At 32.3% G+C, this 24,844-nt stretch overlaps 1 protein-coding gene across 2 annotated transcripts in view; it reads left to right on the forward strand.

Annotated features, from left to right (window-relative positions):
• The first annotated feature begins 1,073 nt into the window (after positions 1-1,073).
• LOC140440250 (uncharacterized) overlaps positions 1,074-24,844 on the forward strand; it is a 51,844-nt gene continuing 28,073 nt past the window's right edge. The window contains exons 1-4 of one of the 2 annotated variants that reach the window (XM_072530639.1): positions 1,074-1,200; positions 1,322-1,483; positions 3,182-3,338; positions 8,406-8,672. In XM_072530639.1, the coding sequence (XP_072386740.1) occupies positions 1,324-1,483; positions 3,182-3,338; positions 8,406-8,672 (584 nt within the window). In that variant the 5' untranslated portion in view covers positions 1,074-1,200; positions 1,322-1,323. Of the gene's footprint in view, positions 1,201-1,251; positions 1,484-3,181; positions 3,339-8,405; positions 8,673-24,844 lie in introns of those variants that run through there. The other variant, XM_072530629.1, reaches the window with a different exon arrangement.

Below are 24,844 nucleotides of genomic sequence, written 5' to 3' on the forward strand. Positions count from 1 at the left end.
CAAAATACTTTGAACGATTTTCGAAGTGGAAATTGGAACGTTAATAATCTTACTTTAACCTTTAATTGTGGCTTATTCCCATTTAAATAGTAATTACTTCATACCAAGCATCAATTAGCTCTTTGGCCGACTCATCACCATCCCATTTTTCGCCACTGCTTCGGAACTGACGAACAAGTGAAGAAGGGAGCATTGACTCTAGAAACAGTAAATCTTCAGTATTAAATTAACATGGTTTGTCAACTGTTCTACTTTCGTGACTAAAACATTTACTGTAATCAATTTTTCTTTATTAAAAAGGGAAAATTCCAGATTTCTTGAAATTATTCTTCAAGGCGTCTTCGTTTGCTGCTTGTAAAGCACTTAGCTCTGGTCTTATTCAGCCAATCTGAAACAAGTTTCTTCCAAGAAACTTTTTAAAATATGAGTGCCATTGGGTAGCAGTGAATACAAGATGATACCATTTTCATTACAAAAAGTAGCAACTTAAAAGCTTATGTGCGATCTGTGTCCATCGACTATGTATAAAATTGGAAATGTGGTATTTCTTTTCATTAGGTAAGGCAACAAACTGTTTGTAACATATTTATAAAACATTAAAAATATAAAACATTAAAAATTATAAAACAATAGTTTGCCATTTGGTAAATACTACAATAAGTTTATCGGGTCCACGGATCAGTAATAGGTGAACTTCTGTAGGTATATTGTACCACGAATATAGTTGAACCAAGTACCTGGTTGTTTCTGTAGTATACTTTCGATATCAATTTCTATAACACTCAAAATTATTGGTAAAATAATATGAAAACGAAGGATCAATTCTTCGTCGATTCTAGTTATATGAGCTGATATATTCGTAATCTCAAAGAAACGTTGAGCTGTGTCTCCGTCAATATTACTACCAAAATTGAATTTTGGCATGTCTGTGAGGAGTCCCAATTCTTTTTTAAAGTCATCCTGGATCATAAGCTTTCTTTTTTGTTTCACATCTTTGTATTCGGCTTTGCGCGCTTACCATTTTTGTTTGCCACTTTGGCAGGATATATGATGGAACCATGCAAACGAATAGCAGTTTGAACTGAATTGAAACCAAAAATCTGTGTGAAAACTGGAAAAAAAATAAGAAATAAACTAAAAAAGTTTGTATATACTTAGTTTTATTTCGTAAGAGACTTTATACTATATTATTTATCTATGGTAAGAGACTTTTTAGTTTTATAGGATTCTAGTGTATTTCTGTTTCCTTTTAATGACATTTTACTTGACAGTTCTTAAAATATTTATTTCTTATTCCCTAAAATACTGCAAATTATTTCAGTAATGGCAAAACATGTCAAACCTCAATATACCGTTACTTTTAATGATGCAAAAGAATACATTTTGAATTCAGAATCTGCTCAAATTTCATATAGTGAAGGAGATATATCTCAGGAAGAGAAAACCACTACAAATAATTTAACCAGAAGTTCCAGTGCTGCAGGTAAGATAATATGATTAATGTTGAGAAACCTAATAAGATTCGTTTATAGAAAATTAAATAGAATAGTTTTCTGTTTAAAATAGGTTCGCTGTATTCAAAAAATGTTAACACCTTACTAACATTTTATATTCTTACTTAAAAGAAAAACAATCTTTGCATTATTGATCCCAACCTGAATTTTTAATTGAATACCATGTCCGAATACAAGGTTACCCGTATCTTATGTTAAAATTTTCGGAATATATGCAATCTAGAGAAAAAACATAAAAGCTGTAGGTTCATTACTATTTATTTTCAAATTACAGGGAGATAAACTGCACAATAAACAGTATCCTTGCTATTTTAATACAGAAAAAAATAACAATTCGTGAAAGTAAAAAATATGTTATATATTTTGTCTATTTGGGGTTAAGCCATAATTAATTGTTATGAAAATTACATTTATAACTAATGTTTGAAGCTTCGATTTCACAAGATCAAAAAGGATACCGCGGTAAAAAATAAAAAAAAATTGACAAGGAAAATATAAAGAATTATATAGAATTTTAGCAGGGAAAGCTCTAGAGAAACGTGAACAATTGTAAGGACACTGAAACAAATCTCTAGAGAACAAAGAAAACAGAACTCAATGGGTGCTGACAAAACAACCAACAAGAGGACGAAATATACGAAAGTGTAGTATCAGCTTCATACAGAAGATAGAGATACAGAATCGGTTACTATTGAAGAAGTTTAAAAAGTAACAACTTTCTTGGCCCTGGAGGTATAGCTTTAGAATTTGGTCATATTTTAAGCACAGAAAGAACCAACATTTTATATAATATGAAGATAATAAGTTTATTTTTAAAAAAGTTATTAATTAACATTTATAAAAACCAAAATTTTTGACTCATTTTTCAATTTTCTTAGCAAAAAATAAGGATAGAAACAATAAAAAAAGCAATTTTGAAGGTTTATATATGAGTTATATGTTTATTACTCAAATTTATTTCAAAGGCTTCACTTTAACATTAATTTGTTAATAACTAATTGAGTCCAAAAAATCGACTGCAAAAACATATAGGTTCTTGTTACAGAGGTCCATACTACTTCAAACAACTGTCGTTTGGTTAGATGGTTCAGTGTCACAAACATGCTACCTTTTTTGCTCATTTCCTTGGCTTAATTCTTCTGCTTGATCAAATATCATAATTAAGCCTCTACAAATCTTCTAGATTTTCTGCCAAAATTACAATATTATTCGCATACCTAATTTTGATAGTTGGTTGTAATGGCGTATCATATTTCCCGAAGAAGTGATCGACAGTAACCAGAGGGTTGTAAGAACTAATCGCGTATCACCAGATCTCTTCTTCTTTTCGGGTAATTATACAGGGTGACTGTGTGTTGAATAAATATGATATTTATATAAATAAAGAACTACAATTGAGGGACAAAACTTTGAACCTCGAAAAACTGTTTTAGTTTTGTTTTATAAAACACCAATAAATTAGTTGTGATGCACAACGACTTTTATTTTTTACTTAAATCATGTAGAGTTGTTACCCTGTATAATTACTGGAAAAGGAAAAGAAATCTAACAATAAGCAATCAGTTTTGCACTTAACGTACAGGGCAGCCCCTTCGAAAAAAAAAGAAGAGTTCAAGCGATTTTCAACCACTTAATATTTCTTTAATAATAATCTTTATATTTTGCAGGTATTGGCTGTGAAGCTGGTGATATACAAAGTGCTTCATCAATTAGTACGAGTATCTTAGATGACGGCGAAGAAATAAAAGTACTAAAAAGTAAAATTACTGAGTTGGAAAATAGGAATAAACTTTTGGACTTGGAAATTGAAAAAGTTAATTTATGGTATGCTTTTTTTTTCAACAATTTCACATTTCTTTTAGAACGTGTACAATCGATGTCTAATACCCAATTTTCATTCATGCCTTCTCTAAGTTCTTTGAAGCTCATTGATTTTCTTCCTTCTACCATCCATGTTTTTTTTTAACTTCCTCTCTTCTTTCTTACTGTAGGTGTGCATGCCAGTATTTGTTTCGGGTGTCTATTGTTTTTCATTCGCTATGCATGCCCGCTATGAACTGCATTCATCATCCATTATTGTATCTTTTATTCCAAAAGGTTTCTTATCCTCTCCCTTTTCGAAATCTGTAGCTTTTGTCTTATAACATCAATTTCCGTGGCTTCTTTCTTTCTTTGGTTTCTCTCTGTTAATCGCCACGTTTCACATATGTCTAATAGCATTTCTCAGAGTTTCATAGATATTAACTTTATTTTCTCTGTTATATTCTTGTTCCAAAATATTCCTTTAAGGCATTCTATATATTTTTTGGCTGTATTATTCTGGTGTTAATTTGTTAGTCATATATTCCGTCTCGATTAAATATTGTTTGCATATAGGGGAGGCCTGGGAGACTTTGGACACAAGGAGAGAATGGACCCATTTAAATTTCCCGGGAAAAATATGATTCCAAAATTAATTGGAATGGAACAAATGAACTTTAAACCAGATATGAATACACTGTTACAACTGAAAAAAAAAATGCCAGAAAAATGAAAACTGACAAAACTGGCATCAGAGTATTAGTTTACAAATTTCACGCAATTTTACCCACAGATATCAGTAAGAAAACCATAAGCAACTAGCTTAGCACGTATGACTAGTTTTAACATAACAAATGTGTGGATATTCCAGAACAAATTGGAAGATTTGCTTACTCGCTATTCCTTTAAACCGGCTTAAATTTATAACCTAGATGAGGTAGGTAGGTACATAAAATTGTTCTTATCATATTTAATACGCAATTTTTTCAGACGGGCGTAACTACTCTCCAGTGTATTCAAAAGGTAGTAGTCAAAAAAGATGAACATCAAATAGGAAAAGTAACATACAGGGAAAGAGGGGAACTCATGACCCATGTTGATATTATTTGTGCAAATGGTAAATGCTTTACCACCAGTTTAAATTTTTCCGCGGCGAAGATTTGATGCTGCCAGAATGATGAAGTCAATTCTTGATGACGGACGTATAGGGTTAGCGTATCCCAGCGGTTGGATGGCACATGAAACACTTTGTGAAAAATGTTATATGTTCTCCAGAAAATCGGGTTTTGCTTGTATTGGACAACCATGAGTCGCTTATATTCTTGGAGGCCGTGAACTTTTACGGCATCGTAATTCTTACGCTTTCCCTGCATACCTTAAATAAACTCCAACCATTGGATCGAACTGTTTTCGGTCCATTTAAAACTTTTTAATCAGACAGCAGATATATGTAGTTGCTTTCTCATCCTAGACAAACACTGAGCAAATACTATTTACCTTTGGTGTGTTTTCGATCTACAGTGATGACCATTTGATAAAAATATATTTTGTAAAGAGGATTTTATATCTTTATCTGTCACAGTCCTATACCTGACAATATGGCTTCTGCATCTATAAGTTCGGTTCAATATTAAGAAATTTCTGATCCGCAAACACCACCTAAAAACAAATCATTACAAAACAGAAAATAATTTTAGATTTTCAGAACTTATTCAGCCCTATCCCAAAGCGCCTAATAAAAATGTATATTAGACGTAGGAAAAGAGGCCAATGTATGATTGCAACCGACACACCGGAGAAAAATCTACTTGAGAAAACTTCAAGTCGCAAATAAGAAAAAGAAAAAAGGTAAAAAGAAAATCCTACAGGAGAAATCATCGGACTCCGAGAGTGATGAAGTAGAGTACAACGACAATTCGTCAGATGATAGTTTCGAATTAGAAAAAGAAAGGCTAGATACAGAAATTTATAAGGGATATTACATTGTTACCAAAGTTTTTGGGAAAAAAACCTGTTAGAAATTTTGTGGCAGTAGTTGATAATATGGATCAAACAGATTGTCAGGTCAGATTCTTAAAGAAAAATGTGCCATCAAATGGATTCAGTTTCACTTCCGAGCCTACAGCTACAGTGAGTGTTACTGACATCGTAGTAGTTATATCCCCGCCAATTAAAGATAATAGAGCAACATATGAGGGAATGATTTATTTTAATACAGATTTATCATAATACAATTTACATTAATTATTAGTATTATATCGATTTTGTAAGCGTTTCTAAATATACAATGTTTTAGTTTTTCTTAAAAATAAAGGTTGTTTTGGCAAAATGCATTGCCCATTATCTCCTTTATGGTTGGCCAGTCTCCTTGAGGGTAAGGAGACTATGGACAAAAGCACCTTTGCGAAGTTATACTCTCCCATAAGGACTCAAATCATTTTACCACAATAAAAAACTGCCTAGACGTTAGTTAATATGTATTGTATTTGGTAGAATATAGTATGCGCTTAAATTATTTTCTAATCCTTGTTTTAATAGTATATCTAAAATCTGTCCAAAGTCTCCCAGGCCTCCCCTAACTGTATTTGTCAACAGTCGCTATCCTCATCCTTGTTGTTATCTAGTAATCTTATTTGCTTTGTCTTGTTTTTTTGCTATTAAGTATTTGACCAACCCATTCCTTTCACCACTTTTCTTATCATGTATTTCACGTCTTCCTTATCGTTTGCTATGACAGCCTAATAATTTGAAATTGCAGTGTATATAGGCAGGTATTATTTAACTATATTCCCATACCATGATTTCGCCTTTGACGAAGCCCTTTCGTCATAGCAAATTTAGGTGGGCAACCCATTTTAATTCGAGATATCGACCTATTATATATGTTTAATAGTGCCTTTAGGAGCGTGTTATTTATATTGTTATCTCGAAGTACTTCTCAAAGGTATTAAAATTTAAATTTGGAGGAGTTTTGAAATAACGAATTTGTATTTAAAGGGCGATTTTCGACGAAATTTCGTGGAAATCAAAACGTCAAAATAAATATATTTTAGGCTGAAATTGTTATTTATTGACGTGACAACGGCTTTAATTTAGGTTGTGGCTCGGAGTCATTCACGAAAAAGTGTAACGCCCGCTCACGTCTGTTACAGTGAGTCACCGAACGAGAGAGAGGCCCGCCGGACCGGCGAATGTCTTGCGTCTCTCTCCCACTCAAACATAATCGGTCCGCTGCGCGCGCAGCACTAGAGAATTAGGCGCGTTGAATCGGTGCGTGCTTCCGTGCTTTTGTCTCTGTCTTTCTCGAGCGTTCTTGGCGTTCAAGACACATCATCGTCCTATCCTCAACAAAATCACTCAAATAGAAATTAGTTAAGTTTAAGTTTACATGTACAATGTTTTAGTAAACAAAATATATTTCTATAGTTAAAATTTGTGCAATTCTTATTTTCATTCAATTCCTTGTTCCTATTGTGCAATTTAATAATATTCATATCAATAAATATTCTACCGAGAAAAAGACGTTGTCACGTAATATCTTCGCCCGTAAAACCGACTTTACAGGCAACCGATTTTTTTTTTCAATAAAAATAGTAAATTTACTAAAATGTCACAAAAAATCGCTTTAGAACAATAATAAGAATGTTTAGACAACAAAAATTTTTAAATTTATTTACACTGTACTAGTTAAAAAAAGAAATAAATCAAAAGTACATAGAGTGAAGTTAAAATAATTCTAGTTCGTTAAGGAGTTGATGAATGTGTTGTTTCCAAAGTTTGTAGTAGTTTGGTGTTAAAACGATATTAAAATTGCCTAAAAAATGGATGTGAGTGAAACTGAGGGTGAAATAAAGATATGCAACATGTTGTACGAAGTTCTAAGAAAAAGCCAATATATGGCCGAACCTAAGATGTAAACAAAAACTGCGTCTGCAGCGCCATGAGTTCGGGATGGAGTGTTCCTTCAAGCGATTGAATTGTTTTGTTAAAATTCCGCAATGTCAATTCTGTCAAAAGTAACGACATAATTGTTCATTGTTCGTTTACAAGCTTTCAATTTTATTTTATTATCTTTAACTTTCGTTTGCATTTATTCTTAGTAATTTTAATTTAAATTGGTTACTTAGTTTTTAAAGTTTAGTTTTAGTTACCTATTGTAGCAAATAATTTTTGTGTTGTGCTAGTAAAAAAACTAAACATGGTGAATTATTGTATTGTTCCGTCGTGTACAAATTATGGAAAAATTACAAAAAGGATGATGATAGTTGTCAAATAGTAAGTTGTCAGGAAGCAAAGAATAATAGTATTTAACATTTTGTCTCTGAAAATATCAGTGTAATAAAAAATATGTAATTAGTTTATAACTCTTTTATCTTAAAGAACAAATAAATATACGTATATCTAGAAAAAATTGTGCATTTTTTATATATCCTTTTACTTTTTAAAAATACATGTGAGATTATTTCATCGGAAAATAAGATATTTTCCAGTAAATGTTAATTAGTAACTAAATAGCCCGCAGGAGACGCTAAAGGGTATGTATGTAAGGGGTGTGCATTTGAATTTGCAGCCAAACGATGATTAGTAATGACCCCAGCCGCAAGGGGTCCTAATGAACGAAATTTATACATTGAGTTGCCTATCTATTTCTAATATTATATTATTTATCTATGTCGATATCCTTCAGAAATTTATTCAATGCATCTGGTCCGTGAGGTCAAATAAATAACACATCATCTCATATCTCCATCACACTGTGGGTTGTTCTTGTACAATGTTTTGTTCAAAATCCTTCATGAATATATCTGTTAATAATGGAGATGGCTTATCATTGCTAATTCGAAATTTTGTTTATAGAAATCATTATCTAATTAAAAATAAGTATTGTTTCTGTTTAATTTGCCTCTTACTATTTTTTAAGTTTTCTCCAATGGTACATTGGTGAAATAAGTGGTGATATCAAAACTGACTAACATATTGTTGGAATTGTAATTTATTTTTCATTTTTAAGTTTTCGATAAAAGATGTTGTGTTGTGTGGTAATGACGGTATTATGTCTAGGATTAAAACATAAACATAATACTGTTTTAGTTTAATAAATGAACGAACCAAAACAACCAAACTAGAGAAGAAACTACAGTTTGTCAAAGATAATCAAGATGTTTTCATAAAACTAAAAGAAGCTTATATAAATATGAAATATAATGAAGCCGCTGGTAGAAAGATGGTAGAAATTCGAGAGAAAAGTGTTCAAACATGGGAAGGTATTTTGTGTAGAAATTGCATTGACGCAGAACAATTGCGAAGACAGTTGGAGAGTATCCAAAAGACTTATAAGGATTCTTTTATTGTTACACCGTAAGTAAAAAGAAATTGATATTAACCATTGTTTAATCAATTTACAAAAAAATACTGGGCATAATTTTAAGCAGAAATATTTACCTTTGCTTTAGAGTTCAACCAACGGTTCAATTTCTCATTTTTGTGAAAGATAACTGTTACACTAATGTTAAGACTAAAGTGTTGTGAGGTATCTTAATATAGTTTCCAAAGACAAAGTCACATACAGTTCTTCTCACACCCTTTTTTCAGTAGTCGCGTACGCTTTTGTTTTGGCATGTATAATATTATAACGGTTAATTTGCTTAAAATTTGATAGCTGTCATAATGGTATCAACCAAATATGCACTTGGTTAAGATTAAGGTCGTATTTGATTGCAATTGAAATTAAAAAACCAAAATTGTGTTTTTATATTCATAGGTCGATTTGAGACCAGCGTATCCTAGTCTAAGTAGCTGATTTATTTATAATTTTACACTACTACGGTAACCTTTTTGTTTTGCTGTTCACACTAAATCATTTCACAGTGCAATGAATGCGGTTTGGCCGTCTGATCCGCTTGGCTATCTGACAGACTTGTGTTTTAGTCCGGCAGCAGGATACCTTTCTGTATGCATGTAAGAGTGTTTTACATTTCCTTCTTTTTCATTGAGTTAACAAGCAATAAATAGATAGCTTTTGGCCCTTGCAGAATCAAAATTATACAGCGGCCGAGTAAGTGTTATTTATGTATACGTGTATTAGGCATGCTAAATAGTAGCCATTTTAAAGGTTTCAATAACTGATCGATTCAGTCGAATTTCGACAACACGTACTCGCCCTCTATGTGCTTGTGATTCTGCAAGGGTGAAAAGGTATTTGTTTATTGCTTGTTAACTCAATAAAACAGAAACTTTCTTGAATTTTTTTAATAGTAAATTGTCGAAATATGTTTAACTCTCTACTTATGTGCAGCTTTTAGAGAAAAATGCACAATTTAAAGAGTTATGAGGACTAAATCTTCGATTTCTCCAGTTAAAAATTTGAATAACTTTTAAACTATAAACTTTTTATATATAAAATATCAATGGTCTAGTGCACATATGTGTTTCTTAGTAAAATTGAGTTTAACACACTAACATATAATTTCAGATATGAATTTTCTTTTTTCACAAGTGGTAAGTAAAATATTTAAATTTGTTGATACCAGTGTCATCTTACAAAAGTGTCAAGTACTTTTACACTACAGAATTCTATTCCTCATGTTGTAAGAGTACTTAATGCATATGTGCGCTGAATTAAATGGCAATAATATATTTACCACATTTTACTGTGTCCAGTAAAAAGTAAGGTTATTGTAACTTTAATTCCGGTGAAATTATGTCGTTTTCTAAGGATAAACAATTGGCGAATATAGTATTAACCGGCAATATAAACCCTAATAACGGTAAGTTTCACTTCGAGTTTTAAATAGCCTCAGAGTTTTTGACTCCATGCGTTTTTAACTTGAGGATGATTTAGTATGCATAATATTTTTGTACTAAAAATTTTTTTTAGCAGACGTAATTCAAACCATTGTACCTAAATGTTTAGATGTTACTGTTTGAAGTGAAAAACATAGCAAACTATCGGAAGGAAATATACAGCTATTGTTTTCTGTTAAAGGTAAAGGTTAGCAATAAATTTAGTGTAAACATCTGAACAAATAACTAGTGACGATGCTATTCCAGAACCCTCGGTTGCTAAAGGGGTTGCAGAGTCTGAAGAATTGAGTGAGGTTGCAGAGTTTTTTTTTTTAAATCTGTTTTATTTGGTACATTAATTGTAGAATTAAATCTGTTTACACGAAGAGTTCTAATACCACCCAGGCCTCTTCTTGTTAGCTCCTGCAGCAATGCAACCGATGTGAACAAATCATCAAAATATATGTTTGTACCTTTTTGTAGCTGAAGATAATTAGTCAATCCGATTACAACATTTCCTCCTTGTCCTAGACCAGTATCAGATATTTTGGTAGAAGAGCCACAGTATGGTTCAATATGATGAATGTATCCAGACGGATCAGCGGCAACCCATAATTTAAATCCAAAGCGTATTGGTTTTCCTTTTATGAATTGTTTGTGACTATGTCTGCCCTAATATGGAATAATGCTCTCATAGATACTTACATAATTACTTGGTGTAATATGCTTAAAAACCGAGTTGAGGAATTTAAATAATGGTCGAACTTTGTACAGAGAATGTGTATTATCATTTTTTTCTTTATTAGCTAGATACAGATACTTCATTACTTCATCAAAACGATTACGGCGAATTGCATCTAATACTAATGAGCAATTAACGTCTGGCTCTCGTGACTACAAAAGTTAGAAATTCATGTTCGGAAGTTTTGAAATCGTGATTTAGCTTTTGTGCGATATATATGTTGGTTTCTGTCACAATATGTGTGAGTAGTGGTCTTGAGAAATTAGCAATGAAGGCATCAAATGGACAGTTTAAATGTTGACGCAAGACATCTTCGGCATTTGGTAGAAATTCTTTTTCTTTTTCACCAATTTTTGAATTTAGAATGTGGCTAGGTATCTCTTGCCCGTTTTGGTGCACTTACAATTGGAATGTTAGATTTTTTGGTTTTATCGGTTCATTTGAAGTTTTACGTTTCCGCTTGGCGATCCCTATATCCTGTTGGGATTGAGATTTATTATTAATAAAAATATAAATTTAAGTCGGATTTGCCATTAACAATTTTATCGTCTTCAGTTTGTTCGAAATTAGGATCATTCCCATATCTAATATTAACTCTTGATAAAAGAATACGTCCAGATAGATGGTTAACGTTACCAGTCATCTCTCCATCTGACAAATTGGAATCAACATCTGTATCTGCTCTGGAAATCTTAGTGGGAGGGTATATGACGATACTATCAGGAATGTTTTCATCGTTGTTTTCTATTAGGTCGAGAAGTTCATGAAAATATGAGCCTTTACCATGAGATTCCAGGACATATCTGTAATAATAAATTTCATCAAAAACTAGCATGCATAATCCCATCGTAGTTGCCAGTAATGTTTACACTTCAATAAAACTAACAACAAATACTCATACTCGAATATAATTCCACAGAACCTTTACTTAACCATATTACTAGACATGGACAGTATGTATCAAATAATAAATTTGCAATAAGCAGAAAGCCATTTTACTTACAATAATTCATCAACGGCGATCTCTAGAACAGCACACTCGCGACAACGAGACAAATAATAATCTTCACTTACCAGGCGCTAAGTATTTACTGCAGTCTTGTGGTACGATTATGATTGTTTAGTCAGAACCTAAAAGAATCCCCTCCACACATACTTTCTGTCTGATTCGTTGAATTGTGAGTGCTACAAATTCTAAAAGCCATGGCCAATAAAGTTGCCAGTGGACTTTAATGGGTGAATGCAAAAGGTACCAGTCGTTAGAAAAATAGTTAACCGAAAATCTAAAAATCGACAAACATTCCGAGTTTATTATTTAAAAAACTATGCAGGAGAAACCCACAAAATACGTTTAAAATTTTGTGCGGTACATTTGCGATTTCGCATAGAGTAGTAGAAAACTGCACTTATGAGTGCATATGGCCTTTATATCAGACGTAATAAGAGAATTGGTGTTCAACCACCAAATGTCACTCCTTCAGACACCATACAAATAGTAAACGAGCACATTGATTTAATCCCAAGAATAGAATCAGATTATAAATTGTAGGCGTGATTCACAGAATCAGTACCTATCACCTGATCTCAATATTTCTAAGATGTATGGATTGTACAAGTACGATTTTTGTATGTAAAACAATGTTAAAGCTGTATCACTTTTTGTTTACCAAAAACATTTCATGAATATGATCCGATATTGGATTTTTACAAACCTAAGAAAGATCAATGTTCACTATGCAATTCGTAAAATATCGCCAAAGACAAAGGACTTCTACAAGATTACAACAATTACAAGCTACGCAAAAAAAGAAGCTATGCAGATAAAAGCGGATAATAAACAAAGATCACGCGCATACGAAGGCGAAACTTTTAGGTCAATGTATATGGATACGCAAGCAATTTTGCCTATTCCTCACGCAGGTGTTATCAAATTTATTATAAACACAAATTAAATGTTTGTAATGTCACCATTTGTGATACATCTAATTCTAATAGGCACAGTTTTGTTTGGGATGAAACACATGAAAATAAAGGCAGTGCTGAAATTGACAGTTTCTTGTTAAAATATCTAATACATTTACCGGACACTGTGTTACATGTGGCATGATTCTCTGATACATACGGTGGTCAAAATCGAACTAAATTTGTGACCGTAGCTATGTTATATGCTGTTAGTAATATCAATAATTTGAAGATTATTGACCAAAAATTTATGGAGACACTCATATCTAGAGATAGACTCGATGCACTCCATGAGAGAGAGGGCCAAACGCCATAAGAAAATTTACTGTACACGTGAATAGTGTTTATTAATTTCGACGGCCAGACTAAAACCTAGGGAATATTTTGTCACTAATATGAAATTCACAAATTTTTTCAATTTGCAAAAACTCGCTTAAGGTACTGTATTTAATACCACACTAAATACAAATGAAAGAAAAGTTAACTGGCTCAGAATAAGTTGCTTCGATTCCATAAGTAAACTCCTATCAATATACAATACAAGTATAACCTTATAGAAGAAAGCTTTTTTGAAATCGATTTTCCAAACAAGAGCAACCTAGTGTTTCTTTTAGAGAAAAGAAGGTTATTCCAGAGAAAACTCCAAAGAAAAAAAATTTGCAGAGAAAATGAAAACTTTATTAATATTTAAACATATGAACGAATCTATGATTTTAAATGCAACTGACCTTAAAAATAGCGATTAATGTTCCAGAACACTTTATTCAATTGTCCTCTATTTAAATTTTGTTTATTAATTTGTATACAAGAATAAAATTGGTACATATCGTTTTTTTAACAGAGAATTGTGTTACGTAAAATGTGGTTAGTGCAATTAAAAAAATCATAAACAAAAAATTTGTTGCACATAACCCCATACGAAAAAGTCCAAAAGTTCAAGATCAGGAGAGCGAGATGGCATTTTTATGGTACCTTTTGTACTAAAACCTCTATCTGGAAACGAAAATTTCATCCATATTAATAGGTTATGCTCGAACTGCTGGAATTATGTGATTTCTTGGGAGATCTAGGTATTTATGACAACCACAATAAGTGTCCACAATGAAAAAAGGGTTAATTACGTTGTCACCTAAAATACCAGCCCAGATATTGACTTATTGACTGTATTGTGTTTTGTAAGGAACACTTATGTGCCTATTTTCTGTAAAATACCATACGATAACAGATAAATTGTGTTGATCAGTTAAAGAAATAGAAGACTCATCTGTTAACAACATTCTTTTAAGAAATCTTCGTCACGATTAGTGCGTTTCATCATGTACTCACAAAACACCATCCTTCGTTCATAATCAACAGGGAAATTTTATTTGCAATTTGTAGCAGGGGTACTTGTTTCTTTTTAAAATATTTTGTACAGTTCTAGCATTAATATCAGTTTCTCCTGAAATTAGGATTCTGTTACAAGGAAAATTGATTTTAGCTAGACTAGATACGGCGGCAGTTTCACGCTGTTTCCGTTCTTCAATAATTGCACGAGCTGGTTGATTTTCATCTCCATTACTATCCGTGCATTTTCTCCAATTCTTGACACAATTAGTCTTTTCAAATTTAAAAATAATGTGAATTATAGCTTTTGTAGGTACAGGGCCTTCGAATAAAAACGAAAACCTAGCGATTACATCGTCGGCATTACTTCCAGAATGATGCCATTTAATAATTTGAATTTTATACTCAGTTGTAAAGGTTACCATTTTCCTAACTTGAAATATAATTTTCTTTATTCTGTTTTTTTTGCGAATAAAAACAAAATTATTCGGTACTAATTTCATACTGTATTCGGTTTCTCTCTGTTAGCAGAACAGCCTCATACTGTTCTTTTCGCACTAATTATGCGTGCTATATGCAGTTTTCAGATTACCACAACTGTGTATAAAAGATGTACATAACGACAAATAATTATTGTTCTAAAAGTATGAATTGAGTCGCTCAGAAGCACAATGGTCTAAGTGTAAAATTTATGTTTTGAGATATCGGCAACTGAAGAATTTTGATATAAAAATAAAACCAGTTTTTTATTTAAGCAGTATTATTCTATTTACATACACAAACATTCCTAGAGCCTTATATATTATTTGCGTCAAATGAGCAAAAGATTAACAAAAAAAAACTTGTCTTATACAAAAAAAGTCAGTTGGGCCACTATGTTAAATGTTAAGCTTGTACGAAAAAATATAAAATTTTTATTGGGTCATCTATTCATCTGTTTCTGATCCAATATCATTATCTATTGTCTCCACGTTTGTTTTCAGGTTTGTGAATTATGATAGACCGCCGAAATTTAAGGAAAAAGACTCTGAAGGTCTTTATATTTTAGTTGCTGTATGAGTCTTCAAGCAGGATAGAGAATGTTCAAGAAGAAATCTTCTCTTTTTATCTGAAAGACGCCTGTTCTTATTTTGAGATGTCAACACAATTAAATAATACACTCTTGTTATTAGAATATTTAAAATACATTTTGAAAGGCTTTTCTGCTTTGAACATTAGTCACTGTATTTTAAGACATTTTACTTTTACATCTTGGTCCCTTTTTTCCGGTTTTTAACTTCTTTAGTTTTTTAGTTAACTTAAAATTTTCAGGTCATTTTAAATACCTGAATTTTATAATTCTTTTTGGAACTGGAAATAACTTTCACCTAATCGTCTGGTAAAAAAATGTCTTTAAAATATCGTTTTATTTTTCGATCACTCCAAAGTCTCTGTCACATGGCAAATAGGAGTGACCGGAAACTAGAAACTTGTGATGTATGACTCTGGGACTGAAAGTATTGGAGACATTCATGTATGTACAAATAGATGTCAGTTTAATATTTTGATTCTGACCTCTGCATTGATTACTGTCCAAGATCAAAACCGGTGTGTTAACATATGTTTTTACGTAGAATAAAATTCAAGAACCAATTTCTTGTGGGCCACGTCAGGCTATGCCTTCATGCCATACATACATGTGTATCTGACTCGTCTCTTGTAATAAGCCTCCTTCATTCATAATCTTCCTTCATTCCATTAGAGCTGCTTCTGCCTTCCGTATTTTAATGTTATAAGCGTCACATCGTTTGCAAATGTCAGTAAAAGGATAACGGAAAGAAGATTAAAATCTTCATTAAAAATTTTAGAAAAGACGAATTTGGATACCTTTACTTCTGGTTCTTCACTTTCTGTAAATCAAAAAGTTTTGAAATATTTAAATCAGGTGACAGGTACTTTCGATTAGAAATTTGTTGCGGTTATAGTGGGATTTATATTTGGTAAATTTGCTAATGAAATATTTTATATTTTAAATATCCATTTCCCTTGTCTTATTCTTAGGGGAGTGCTTTCCTCTTTAATCAGTGGCGGAGTTATTAATTCCCCACCTCTTGATTTGTTTATTAAAGCTCTGGTGAGCCTTCTATCTGAATCTTGTAGAACTTTTTTGAAAATGATTTGCAAATAGTTACCATATTACCTGATATATTCGGTAATGTATAAATTCGTGTCTTAGAACGTTTATTATGATTTTAAGCGGCGGTATGTCGTCCTTTATTAACAACATTTACTTGTATATAATTATCTTTCTTAACTGCTTATAATGTTCTACTCATACTATCTCATGCAATATATGCAACTAAAATCTAGATTAGTATTATGGTAACTAATATTTGGATTTATATACCTACTGCATTACTGATGATTATGATATCTTATCTTTTATAACTTAATGATTATATGCATATCTAGTGATATTGCTAATATCATAATTACCTTGGTTTAAAATTAGCTTCCCTTAAGAACTAACATTCTTGAAAGAATGTCTTTCTAACGATGTTTATCTCCATGAGTGATAGATACATCGTCCCCATATTAGTTGTTTTTGTATGATATTTATGTAATTACATATATATGGGACCGAACTGTGGTGGAGATGTACATTTATACCACTGGATCTTCCTTTAATGGTAAGGTTGTCTTTAGGGTATGGCGTCGGGGGGTTCATAGTACACAGGACTGTCGTCTCTGAGGAGCGCTTTCGAGGTTTAACTATGGATTATGAGCTACTGCGTTCATACCAACATGATTTCAATCAGCCCAGTGTATAATCGATGTACAGTACCAAAGATTGCGGATAACCCTTAACGTAGCTTTTCTCCCTCTTGGTCTACGACCAATTTTAGTGTGACGAATACTATAATTCGTTGGGATAAAATATTTCCCTGAGTATTAACTCTAAAGCCCTGTTACATGCTGCTACAATGTATAGCACATAAATATTTGCCTTATAATTTTAGTGTGACGAATACTATAATTCGTTGGGATAAAATATTTCCCTGAGTATTAACTCTAAAGCCTTGTAAGGAATTGCTATAAGGTATAGCATAGGATTATTTACCTTACAATTTTAGTGTGACGAATACTATAATTCGTTGGGGATGAAATAATACCCAGAGTGCTCACTCTAAAGTCATTTAGTGTATATAGTATTACAATACTGTAATACATAGTTTATAATTATGTAGTTAAAATTTTAGTTAAACGGATACTATAATTCGTTGGGTGATAGTCATTTATTTTTTTGACTTAGGTTAATATAAGTATATTAATTTTTATATCTTATCACAAGTTAACCATTTTCACTTTATTTTGTTTAAATAATAGTACCTAAACTTACAAGTTATTATACCTATATCTAGGTATCTAGATAACTTTATTATTTGGTAAAGATTACCTTTATTATTATTTTGACGATCATAACATATAATGAGTTTAGTGATGAGAAAAATTTCTCAAGGTACTTTCGAAATTTTTCTACTGGGTGGTGGAAGTGTGTAGCGTTATAACTGCTACATTGCCTGCTTTCTTTCTTATGTTAATATATTTCGTTAATTCTAGTCTCCAATTTCCATATCTTCTGTCATAATTCATATTCTTCTATATCCTCCATTGTATCTCTTATTTTTCTATATATTTTCTCAGATATAGATTATATCAGAATTATGTCGTTACTTAATTGATTCATTATTCTCTTTTCATTTTTACTGGTATTTGGTATAAAAACCAGTTGGCGTCCAAATCTATCTTCTTTATATATATATATATATATATATATATATATATATATATATATATATATATATATATTTCAGTATCTACCTTTCCTATTTTCTTAATAATCATCATTTTTATCTTTTACTCAAGTTTCTAAAGAATGAATTTTATTTTCCTCTCTATTTCTGTTACTTTGGAACGAGAGGTGCCATCTTTATTCTCTGTTTAGTTTAATGCTAGTGACAAAGACTCCTTTTTGTTGACATTTCCCCCTTCCCGTTCGATACAAAAGTCGATATAATGGCTTTTATTTCTAAAAATGTCGATTTTATTCATGACTTCTGTAAAAGTATTATAACCAATTGTTGTGTCGTCTCCTGAATTAGGAGTCAACCTCCGGGATACATTTCTCAGGTGCGGGTCAAATTATATTAACATCCAGAAGACCAACCGGCCTGAGAATGGCACTATCATTCCGATAGGAGAGTTGACTCCAGGGCAAGAAAATCCACAACTAACAACATGGCTTGCTAACAACCATAGCAGAAAAGACCAGGATAAAACCTAGGATTTGGTGACAAGCATTTTTCCTTACTATAATGTAACACTGTAGCAAAAAGTCGAATAATTTTTATTTAAATTCAATATAATATTTAAACATGTACTTTTCTGCCCTTTTTGTTTAATATTTTAATAAACATGTGTTAATTTAACTGTGTATTGTTTCTTCTTTTTACTTGTTTGCGTGTGTTGCTCCAGAGTAGGCCATATTCACGGCCTGAGTGACCTAGCCAGGGAGTGTTTCGTATAACGTCTAATGTAGCAATTTTGCAATTGATACATTAGGGGTTATGACGTTAAAAATTGGTCCCAACGGGAAACCATTTGTCGCTCCAACGTTGTTAGTGATGTTAGTCAGGTTGTAGCAGCAAACTAAGGTTGGCAGTTACAAGTTGACAACAGCAGCTCAACGTTGGGATGTTACAAATTGAGCCTCGAAATATTAACGTCACTCTTATGCGCCAAATTCTAGCAGGTATAACCTTCGTAGACGTGATGTCAAATATCACGTTGGTGATAAAGTCTGGAAGAAAAATTTTGTCCTATCAAAAGCTGTCGATGATTTCTCTGCAAAACTAGCACCAAAATTTGACTGTAAGATTTGCATATTTAAGTCTCTTAAACAACATTTTAAGAATTTTGATATGACAATCAAAGTCAGGAGTAACAACAATAATATCATCAAGATAATAGAAAACATAAGGCTCCAGTAAAGGACCTATAACTGAATCCATAACTCTGCACATAGCTTGTGCACTATTATTTAAGCCAAAAGGTAATACATTAAAACAGAACAAACCTCTATTTTGAACTGTAAATGCAGTCTTTAATTTGGATTGATCATCCAAAGGTATCTGATAAAAAGCTTGTTTTAAATCGATTGACGAAATAAATTTAGCATCTCTTACTTTAGATATGATTGAATTTATTAAAGGCATGGGGTAACTATCAGGAACTGTTATCGAATTAGGTTTTCGACCATCAAAACAAACTGTATAGGAACTATCTTTCTGTACTGGTTGTTAATGGTTCGATGACTTTTAACTTAAGCATCTCATCAACTCCTTCGTTGAGAATTTTCTGCATAGCGGGCGAAAGAGGATATTGTCTTTGCCTAATTGGTTTCGCATCACCAGTGTCTATATGGTGAGTATACAAGTGGGTTCTACCAATAGAATCTGTTGGGCCTATTTCCTTAAACAGTTTGACTACCGAATGTAGTTGTGAAAGCTGATGGGTGGATAAATTCTCTGAACTTACTATAGTATTAACAACACAAGTTGACAGTTTAGCTGTACTATACGAAAAATTTGTGAAATCCAAAGAAATTCTAAACAATTTCATAAAATCCATACCTAAAATCATTTTATGTGAGATAGAAGGAACCACTAAAACTTTTAACTTTTGTGTGCTACCAGATAAGGTAACAGGTAAAAACACATAACCTAAGGTACTTTGGACATTACCATCAGCAGTAGTTAGCTGTACTGAAACATCATAGTGAAGATGCAAATTCAGCTTCTTAAGAAGAAATAAGGCTGGAGAGCCAATAATAGAGACATTACTACCAGAGTCTACAAGTGCAGATATTGTTTCACTGCCAATATTCATTGAAATATATGGTCGATTATCCTGTGTACGAATATCGAGAAGAGGATTAGTTCTACATAAAGTATCAGACGTTGAAATCAACGGAAAAGAAATATTCGCAGGATTTCAAGAAACATTGTGCGTTGTATCTATGGGAGTTTTGTCTATAGGTAAAGGATTAAAATCACAATTAGAATCAGAAGTTTCAGCTCGCGTTTTAATAATAGGTGGTAGTTGAAATGTTACTCTGCTTGTCCTTTGTTTGAAGTTTTCTTCAAATTTTTTCCTGGTATGTTCTTCCCTTGTAGGTTTGATGCAGACATTTGACTGCAATGAGGTTGATTCCTGTCCACTATCGAACAACCTCGCGCTTCGTTTTTTGAACATTTGGGGCAATGTGCCTTAATAACGTTCTTAAAACCGCAACCATAACAAAATTTATTTTTCTGGTACCTGCACTGAGGATACACATGACCTCGTTTGTTGCAATTCCAACAAATTTTATCAAGTGAATTTGTTTCATATGAAAATTTCTTATTATTATTATTAAAGTGGGGTATAGATAACGCAGACTCAATTCTTTTACAGTAAGAGGTAAGATCAGATACAGTGTCTATATCGTGCAAAGCCAAAGCTTTGATGTAGTCTGGCAAAAGACCACGTCTAATTTCAGATACTTTATCTTTCTCTGAAACGACAGAAGGTAAACGGAAGAAAAGAGCTTCAAAATTAGAGATAAATGTAGATACAGGTTCTCGAAAAGATTGCCTTGTAGAACGAATTTGTTCCCATAAATTCCTCTCATAATCTGCCGGAAGATAAGTTTCCTTTAAAGCGGCAACTAAGTCAGACCATGACTGAAATGTCTTTTTAAGAAGATGATTATGCCACCAAGTGAAAGCATTGCCATCAAACAGATCTCCTGCAGAAAGAAACAGGTCATCATTAGAACAATTCCTGGAGATTTTAAGCGTCTCAATTTGTTCAAGAAAAGGAATCAAAGGCTGTTTGCCGGAAAACTTTTGAATTCCCCATTTATAAATGGGCACAGACTTCACTACTGAAGATGCAGTATGTGGTTCTACCCTAACTGGAGTAGATTCTGAAGGAAGATTAAGTTTTTCCACAAGCACACCCTCAATTGACAATAATTTACTCCGTAACTGTCTTTTGACTGTTTCCTGCGTTGAAGAAGTGGTCTTCAGACGAGATACACAGCCAGACAAATGAGTTAAACGAGAACAAATACATTTGTACCTATAATCAGACTTACTACCTGAAAATTCATCGATGATACTAGATAAATCAGCAAGAGTAGCCAAGGCCTGATTATGGTCTTGCTCAAATTCAAGAGGGACAACTGTTTCAGAGAAGCTTCTGGCTGATGCTTCCTGAGACAAAATTCCACTAAGGACTTTTCTTTTCTCATCGACAGTAGAAGGAACCTCAAGATCTCTAATAATTAACTCATAGGTTAACTCATCAGCTTTCAAATGCTTAGGGTTGATGGTAGCCATTTTGTAAGATTATTTAAAAAAATAATTTATGTAAACCAACAAGTAACCAAATCAACTTTAAAGATAAAGATAATTAAATTTACGAAAATAATATAAAACTACTATTTTATATTTAATTAAGTTTTAACACTACCCAAGCACACATGAACTTGTCAAGGTTAATGATAACCAGCAGACAAAAAAGGTTGGTGATCAAAAAAAAAAAACTTCAAAAAATCAGTAAAAATTAGATAAAAAAGTAAGTAACATAGAAAATAGATATTTTTACTGAAATTTAATAAATTTACTACTGAAAATAGGAAGAAAAATGTTAAAGATAATAATAGCAAGAAAATATAAAAGTATTGTTTCAACTAAATACAAGAACGTATGCATTACTCAGAGTATATTATGTTGGTGCGCCAATTTGTAACCCTTCGAGGCTCAATTTGTAACATCCCAACGTTGAGCTGCTGTTGTCAACTTGTAACCGCCAACCTTAGTTTGCTGCTACAACCTGACTAACATCACTAACAACGTTGGAGCGACAAATCGTTTCCCGTTGGGACCAATTTTTAACGTCATAACCCCTAATGTATCAATTGCAAAATTGCTACATTAGACGTTATACGAAACACTCCCTGGCTAGCTCACTCAGGACGTGAATATGGCCTACTCTGGAGCAACACACGCAAACAAGTAAAAAGAAGAAACAATACACATGTTGGGCGCCACGTTGGGCGCCAATTTGTAACATTTCGAGGCTCAATTTGTAACATCCCAACGTTGAGCTGCTGTTGTCAACTTGTAACTGCCAACCTTAGTTTGCTGCTACAACCTGACTAACATCACTAACAACGTTGGAGCGACAAATGGTTTCCCGTTGGGACCAATTTTTAACGTCATAACCCCTAATGTATCAATTGCAAAATTGCTACATTAGACGTTATACGAAACACTCCCTGGCTAGGTCACTCAGGCCGTGAATATGGCCTACTCTGGAGCAACACACGCAAACAAGTAAAAAGAAGAAACAATACACAGTTAAATTAACACATGTTTATTAAAATATTAAACAAAAAGGGCAGAAAAGTACATGTTTAAATATTATATTGAATTTAAATAAAAATTATTCGACTTTTTGCTACAGTGTTACATTATAGTAAGGAAAAATGCTTGTCACCAAATCCTAGGTTTTATCCTGGTCTTTTCTGCTATGGTTGTTAGCAAGCCATGTTGTTAGTTGTGGATTTTCTTGCCCTGGAGTCAACTCTCCTATCGGAATGATAGTGCCATTCTCAGGCCGGTTGGTCTTCTGGATGTTAATATAATTTGACCCGCACCTGAGAAATGTATCCCGGAGGTTGACTCCTAATTCAGGAGACGACACAACAATTGGTTATTATACTTTTACAGAAGTCATGAAGAAAATCGACATTTTTAGAAATAAAAGCCATTATATCGACTATTGTATCGAACGGGAAGGGGGAAATGTCAACAAAAAGAGTCTTTGTCACTAGCATTAAACTAAACAGAGAATAAAGATGGCACCTCTCGTTCCAAAGTAACAGAAATAGAGATGAAAATAAAATTCATTCTTTAGAAACTTGAGTAAAAGATAAAAATGATGATTATTAAGAAAATAGGAAAGGTAGATACTGAAATATATATATATATATATATATATATATATATATATATATATATATATATATATATATATATATAAAGAAGATAGATTTGGACGCCAACTGGTTTTTATACCAAATACCAGTAAAAATGAAAAGAGAATAATGAATCAATTAAGTAACGACATAATTCTGATACAATCTATATCTGAGAAAATATATAGAAAAATAAGAGATACAATGGAGGATATAGAAGAATATGAATTATGACAGAAGATATGGAAATTGGAGAATAGAATTAACGAAATATATTAACATAAGAAAGAAAGCAGGCAATGTAGCAGTTATAACGCTACAATGTAAGCAGTCTGTAAATTAAAATCAGATAAGTTGTAAAAACTTGGGAAAATAGTTTTTCGTTCTTTAAAAGATAACAAAAAACACTTTCGTGAACAGCTACAAACTCCGTGAAAACATTGTTTCTCAGACACAATTCTAAAACGAGAACTGAAATATAATTTTCCTGAATTTATTTCCAACTTAGACTTATATCTTTTCCAAACTGACTCATTTTTCTTACGTTTTTTAAATCTACTTGATCCAGGTTACACAAGTCCATCTTCTTTGAAACATTCCCTAGTTGTAGAAGACTCATAATCAGATGCTGAATGGAAATCAGAGCCAGAATCTGTTTCAAATCCGCTGGGTTCACGAGTACTGGATGTATCCGACAATGGCATTTCCAAATTATAACAAAAATATTCTCTATTCATTAATTCAAGTAATCAATTCTCTTGAAGGTAAAGATTAACCTATAGTTATTGCAGCATCGCTTAGAAAACGAGCCTCGTTTCTTCATTTTATGGCTATAAAGTTAAGGTTATAATCTTAAAAAATTTAGAATCGTAAATAAAATTTTTGAGCCGAGATATGTATGATCACTATTAATATAAAATACAATAATTTACTTATCGTTACACAAGATTGCACAAACATAAACCGTATAAAAGGCTGATAGTACTGTGAAAAACGAATGAACGCTAGACAAGAGTGATACAAATACACAAGGCAAGAGTGAGAATGTTTAAAATATCATACTGCACACTGGCCCAACTGTAACTTTTGCACATTTCCGTTACTAAATCATATGTAGCCTAACTGTACAGCTCACGCCATCTCTTAGTATAGAGTGAAATATTAGTTGAGCCACTTTGAAATAAAAGCTATGATAAAATGCCACCTATTGCACTATCTATCTGAATTATACAAAAAAATCGGTTGGGCCACTCTGCTTCTGAGCGACTGAATTTATTTGCTGGTGTTTTGGCGTATAGAAATATTACTTTTTTACTATATTTTGTTCTTTACTAATAACTAATATCACTAATAACCTTTTAACGAAATAGCCTTGAATAAAATTGGATTCTTAATTATTTTTGTAATAAATTTTAATTATTAGAGCCATCTTCAGTATTAGTTCAGGATATGACGGTTTTCTGGTCAGAATTCTTTTTATATACCTACATAGATTTATTTGAAATTTTCACAAGCTTAAAGATCAAAATCTAATCTATGCCAAAATGTGCTTTTAAAAGTTTATAAAAAAACCAATAACCGGGGTATTATGTCTAAATTGAATTATAGTTACAACAAAACGTTTTGTTGTATAATTCAATTTAAACATAA

Source organism: Diabrotica undecimpunctata, chromosome 1, assembly GCF_040954645.1.
Source record: "Diabrotica undecimpunctata isolate CICGRU chromosome 1, icDiaUnde3, whole genome shotgun sequence".
Lineage (NCBI taxonomy): Eukaryota > Metazoa > Arthropoda > Insecta > Coleoptera > Chrysomelidae > Diabrotica > Diabrotica undecimpunctata.